The sequence below is a fragment of the Eleutherodactylus coqui genome, chromosome 9 (assembly GCF_035609145.1).
Source record: "Eleutherodactylus coqui strain aEleCoq1 chromosome 9, aEleCoq1.hap1, whole genome shotgun sequence".
Lineage (NCBI taxonomy): Eukaryota > Metazoa > Chordata > Amphibia > Anura > Eleutherodactylidae > Eleutherodactylus > Eleutherodactylus coqui.
This window is the reverse complement of record NC_089845.1, coordinates 106,337,379-106,343,942: the sequence shown is the minus strand read 5'-3', so window position 1 is coordinate 106,343,942 and position 6,564 is coordinate 106,337,379. Positions and strand designations below refer to the sequence as shown.

At 40.5% G+C, this 6,564-nt stretch overlaps 1 protein-coding gene across 1 annotated transcript in view; it reads left to right on the top strand.

The window, feature by feature from the left end:
* Nucleotides 1-3,803: 3,803 nt before the first annotated feature.
* The window catches only part of NKAIN3 (sodium/potassium transporting ATPase interacting 3), a 550,404-nt gene continuing 547,643 nt past the window's right edge, over nt 3,804-6,564 (top strand). The window contains exon 1 of the mRNA XM_066579000.1: nt 3,804-4,142. Within this exon, the coding sequence (XP_066435097.1) occupies nt 4,089-4,142 (54 nt within the window). The 5' untranslated portion in view covers nt 3,804-4,088. The remainder of the gene's footprint in view (nt 4,143-6,564) is intronic.

Here is a 6,564-nt window from a genome sequence, read left to right as displayed (position 1 = left end):
GTTTGGTATTGCAGACACAGCTCCCATTGGATTCAATCAGTGGTGGACCCCCGCTGATCAACTATTGATATATCCTGAGAATAGGTCATTTATAATAAAGGTCTTGTAAAACCTCGTTAATGTGTGTATATATATATATATATATATATATATATATATATATATATCAGAAGAAAACAGAATACCTAGCTCAAAGTCATATGATACCATATAATACCACCCTACTAGACCCAAGTAATACTACTGTTTTTATCATAAAGTGTCTGAATGATGCCACCATATAGTATCACAATATCATCGTACAGTGTCCTAATAATACAATCATGCAGTGCCTAAATAATGCCACTGTGCAATGATTAGATAAAACTCTCAGATAGTCACTGACTAGTACTGACATACGGTGCCCAATACTGTGAAGCAGCATCCATACAATAATCCACACAGTGCATAAACAAAATAAAACTCATGCAATGCTCAAATAATGTCACCTACAGTGTTTGGATAAGATCATCATTTTTTAATGATTCATTTTGCCTTCATGTTAATTGCCCAGAAAACCCCAGTAAAGAAAAAAAGCAAGAAACAATGTTAGCAATCCTGAGAGGGCTCGTCTGTTGGTTTTTGCATTTTTACGGCCAGTGCTACCAAATTTGTTGCATCCCATTAAAGACATTTTGTTTGCATCTTGCACTGGGGAGAGGAGGCCGGTAGGTTCAGTTTAGCCCGTTGCTTATGTATGCCATCGGTGTTCTGCTAATAACTGCTGTACTGAATTAATAGGTAATAGCTGTCGGGTTTGTCTGTATCTGGCAGGAAAATGATGCAGAATATTTGGAACTCGTTCTAGATATTAATAATTCCTCTGTTTGTGTCTCTTTTTTGTTGTATGCAAATGAGCCAAATTATGAATGATGTTCATTCTCTATTAAAGGGGTTTCCAGGATTGTTCAGAAAAATTTGGCAGAGAGCAGATAACTGTATAAAATAATGAAAAAAAATCATTACTCACCTTTTCAATCTCATGGGCCGGTCTCCGATCCTCGAAACTCCTAAAACAGTCATGTGACGTTCGCAACCAATCGTTGACCTCAGCAGTCATGTGTGCCAGAATGACATGTGATCACTTAGGCCAGTGATTGGTTGCAGCAGTTATGTGAACAATGAATGTAATGCCATTGTTGCATGAGCTTCTGGGACCGAAGCGATGGGACATTTAAAATGTGAGTAATGGTTATTCTTTATACAGTTACATGTCATTCACATATGTGTTGGGGCACTGTGCTTTCCTATTCTGTCATAGGAATGGGATAACAGAATGTCAGCTGGTGGCGGATCCATCACATCATGGAAAGAAATGCTCAGCAGACCAATTTGACTATAATGGTGTCTGTCAGGCTGCTTCCATTGTCCCGGACAACACAGTATCACGTGCTGCACTATTTTGTCACCGGATCTGCACAGGAGGATCCAGATCTGAAAACAGCCTTTTCTACTAAATGGCAATTAAAAAAAAAATCTCAAACAACCCCTTTAAATGTATTTATTTATGGACTTACTTCCCACTGCTTATACAGAAATACTTATACGGGGCAAAAGACATCTTTCCAGCATTGGACAAGGGAATGTGTGAGGAGCAGCTTGTTCCAGCGCCAAAAAAACCAAAGGGAATCAATTTAACACAAATTAGTGTCACAATGAATTTATTCGTTAGTAGCAAATAGGAAAAGTGCCACAAATGAATTAATGCAATCAGTGAAATAAAAAGGAAAGATCTCTCTTGCTGCTGGACCGCTATTTCTGTGGACACACGACCTGTTCCTTGGCTGCTACGTTCCTCAAACTTGAGCCCTCTGAATTTCTTCCTGTGGGGTCACATTAAAGGGGTTTTCCAGGAAAATACTATTGATTACCTTTTCTTAGGATTGGTCATCAATAGTTGATTGGCTGGAGTCTGCTGTTCAAGAGTAGAGATGAGCAAGCACCCAAATGCTCAGGTCCTCGTTATTCGAGTCGAGCTTTTCGTAAAATTCGAGAGCTCTACTCGAGTAACGAACCCCGTTGACTACAATGGGACACTCGAGCATTTTTGTATGTGGGCCGCCGGGTGCTGTGCCTTTTTTAAAAATTTTGGTTCATGTGTTTCTCTCTCTCTCTCCCTCTCTCTCTTTCTCCCCGTCTGCCTGCTAGCCAGCCAAAAAAATTGCCATTGACGCGCTCTGCGTCGCGGCGGGGAGGGGCCAAAACTGGCACGTCACAGCGGGGAGGGGCAAAAAACTGGGGCAGGGCCGAACACGGTGTGATGCTCTTTCGAGTAGCGGGCACCATCGAGTATGCTAATACTCAAACGAGCATCAAGCTTGGCCGAATACGTTTGCTCAACTCTATTCAAGAGCCTTCTTGATTGGGCATCCGCTGTCAGCACCACTACACACAGGAATACAGAGCGGAAGCTACTACTCCGAACCCTATGTAGTGGCTGGCGCTTGTAACTACAAGTGCAGCTTCCATAGATTTTAATGAGACCATAGCCTGCAGTTAAAAGTACACAGGTTGAAGCAACAGTACAGATCAGTATTTGCTCAGTAAAAACAATGGCAATAAATACAAAGGCAAGTACTGATGACATATAGTTGTAATGTCATCTGTAACATGTAAGGCCGGTTTCACATCTGTGTTGGTACCTTCAATTAGAGTTTCCACCACAGATTCGGCTCAAAATCCTGGAAGAAAACACACTGCTTGCAGGATTTTTTCTGTCGTCCAAAAACTGGGCAGCTGGGCGATAAGCGTTCGGACCCCGTTGTAGCCAATGGGATCCGTCTGGAGCTGTTTGGTTACGTCCAGAGACAGAGCTGTTCAACCTGTGGGGATTCCCCATTCCTGTTTCCCGAACAGAGCAGGAAAGCAGAACCCCAAATGTAGATGGGAAACCACCCTAAAACAGATTTGCATTACGGACGTGTTACAATATACTTTTGTGGACCAGACCTAAGAAAAAACTAAACGGAAACAGAGAGAACCCTTTTATTTTTTGCCTAATGGAACAGAAGAAAAAGGTTTCGATTTGGGTCTGTTTATGTTGTCCATTTAATGGATCTGCTTTTAAATGAGCATGCACAGAAGGGAAGATAAACAAAAGAAGACAAAATGTATCCATTGAAAACGGATATAAATGGAACAAAACAGAACCAAACTGATATAGTGAAATAATTTGTTTTTGACAGATCTGTCCACTAGATCTGTTAAAATAATGCAAACTCTAGTTTCCATTTGCTTCTATTGTAAATCTGTTTTGCTATCAGTTTCATATTAAAATAATAATCACCTTTATTTATATAGCGCATACATATGTCACAGCCCTTTATATCACAGAGTCTATCCTCATAGGAGCTCCCAACATTTAAATTCACCTATTATCATGCTTTTGGCTTGTGCCAGGATGCCTACACAAACACAGGGAGAATATACAAACTCAATGCAGATGTTGTACAGATTTGAACCTAGAAAGTCCGTGAAAAATGTGCGTGAAAGTAGCATGAAAATCGCATGGAAAACAGTTTTTCACTGTCAACAAATGCCTGTGTGAATACAGCCTGATACCTTTATAATAATGGCTGCTTAGACGTCATATGTACATACTGTATGAATGAAATAAAACTATATGCATTGCTAAATCCATCCCTATAATACAGGTGCCGTAAACCTGTTGAGGCAGTGCCTTTTCTGCCCACTAGATGGCTGCGGAGAGCCTTCATCCGGCCCATAGCAATCAAAAGTCACACGTAAAAGAGAAGAAAGGAAGGAGAGGTCTGGGTTCTGGAGATCTGCGCTTTCCTTGGTCTGTGTTTGGGATTTTTGCTCGCTGTATGGGATCACTGCTCAGGTTTTGGGATTACGGAGCAGGATTCCAGCTTTGCACATGTAATGCTGCTGCTGTATGAAGCATTGGAGCTACTACTATACAGGGATCTATAGGACTGCAGGTGCTGAATCTCAAGAAAGTGCAGCTACGCCTTAAGGAGCTGTCCAGCTACTCTGCTCCTGAATCCGTCTCCGCAGGACACTATAGTGTGACTGGTAGACCCGCCATGGGCTGCTGCACAGGACGTTGTACGCTGATTTTCATCTGCACTTTACAGATGGTGAGTCAATCCCATACATGCACTTTCCTTTGAACCTATTGCTATAAGGAGATCTGTGAACTTGCATTCAGTTTCCTAATGTCTGGTATCATGGCTTTAAATCCTGGACGTAATGTGATGTATTATTGCACTAATATACCCAATATATGAACTTATGCTCCATGACGTGCTGTACCGTCCGTAGGATGACTGGCGTAATGCTGATATACCGTATCTAAGCTGGCCACAGAAGTGGTTTTAGGTTCCAGGAGGTGGTTTTACACCTCCATGTGACTATTCGCACAGGTGATCGCTACAACCAATGTCTGAAATCTAACTTGTGACTTCCTTTTTGTCTGTAAAGCTAGACATACACATTAAAGTATAGCAAAGTCTAGCGGCTAACAGACTGGTATCAACATATTGACTGCATTGTCCATTGAAGTGCCCAATAGTGTCATAGGCTACACGTGTATAGAAAAAATGAGGTTCTTCACCCATTTATACCAGTTCATGATGATTTTGATCAATGTTTTGTCATTTGGCAATAAGCGCAACATAATGGCCAATTTTTGGTAGCTTTCCGGTCACCAACATCATGCCATATGGATTGTATTCAGAATCTTCCATGAATTTAATATAATATGTATGTGACGGCAGTAATGGGGTTATTATGATCAATACTTTAATGTCACTTCATTACCTTTCTGTACCTGGTCTGTCTGCTCTGCCAGGTCTGTAATGATATGTATGTACCTGGTCCATTGTCTGCCAGTGTTGGGGGATACAGCTGCAGGGAAGAAGCGAACACTTTTGTGATTGTGTTGTATCATTTTCTCTGTCAACCCACTAGTTTGCATAAACCTAACAAAAGAGAGATGTCATTTTTTTGTTCTTCGCTGCTGTTCACGGCTGCATTGTGTGCTAGAATCCTCCTGAAATTGCTCTACAATTGTGTGATTGTTCATTTAACTAAAAAGGGAATGAGTAGGATGTTTTATTTACATAGTGCCAGTGTATTTAGGCATTTTGTATCCCGTAGACAGCAATGGTTTTGTCACATAGTCCAACTTCTAAGCTGGTCTTAGCCATCTTGATTTATCTGCCGTCCAATCCTAATGAATAGATCATTGAATGTAACTAGATTACTGTCTATATCATCAATATCGTACATACCCATGTTGTAATGGGGCGTATGTATAAGACATTTGACCAAACTTTAAACTTTTTTTCTGATTTTAGTAAAAAGTACGATACTGATGAAATTATGGTTTTAGTGAAGATCTATGATGTACTTAATGTTCTATGAAAAATAAAGTAGGATCAGAGAAGATCCATTTGTCACTGTTGTCCTTATACAAGAATTTCCTAGTAAACTCCATAGTGATAAGACCCCTTTGGCCCTGCTCAGATTTGACACAGTGGATACATATATATATATGTATATATATATATGAGATTTTCTGGAAACTGCTCTGTGAGCTCAAGGATCAGCTGAAATTAGGACAATGATGAATGATGATGGTAGCAAACTGAGATCCTCATCAAACCCAAGTCAACAATGAAATGGATGGGAATAGTAATTTATTGTAGCACTTAAACTGGAATCATATATAAAATAATTATGAAATGTAGAATTGTTTCCTGCTAAAAAAAAATGTCTGGTTTAGTAAAGAATTGTTATACCCATGAAATAACAATTCTGGAGCATCTTTTCTGTTCCTTTGCTATTCCTTCTAGAAATTTATGAATAAATTGACAATCGGCTGTTTCCACTTGGAGGTGTGTCCTACACAGTCTCATGCTGCCCAATCACTGTTGACTATAATGACACGCCCTTTTATCAAGGGGAATCGGAACGCCCAGTTTATTCATAAATATACAGGAGGAATAACAGAGGAATGGTACAGCATGATATCGGTCTCGAACAAACCACATGACTACTGCTTCAGCGCATGTGCCCTGGCACTGGGTTCGAGGAGCTCCTTCTTCCTGTTACTGTAGAAGGCCCCTGGGGTGTCATCTATCAGAAATCCCTCAGTGCATAAGGGAAGTTTATTCTAGTCCCGCCTCTACATGGGCGCTGGTTATTGTCCTGCCTGAGATGTTTGGTAAGGCAGTGGATTTCTGTCAGCTAAGTACCGATATGGAGCTTATTCACTTCTATTAAATACTATGCTATATACATTGTTCTTTCAATCTGCATTAAACACCTTCCCTATCCTCTATCTAGGGACTATGCTAGACCTCCTAGGTTCTTGGCATAGTGCTGCCCCTATTGGGGCGATCACCCTGCTTATAATTAGGGTCTGCCACGCCTAGGTTGGTTAGGGATAGCGTTCCCATTCCCACATTTCTGTTACCGTTATTTGCTCTATTTTGTGCCTTTTTTTCATTTTGGTGATATAATATATATCCATATTGGTCATTGAGGACATTAATC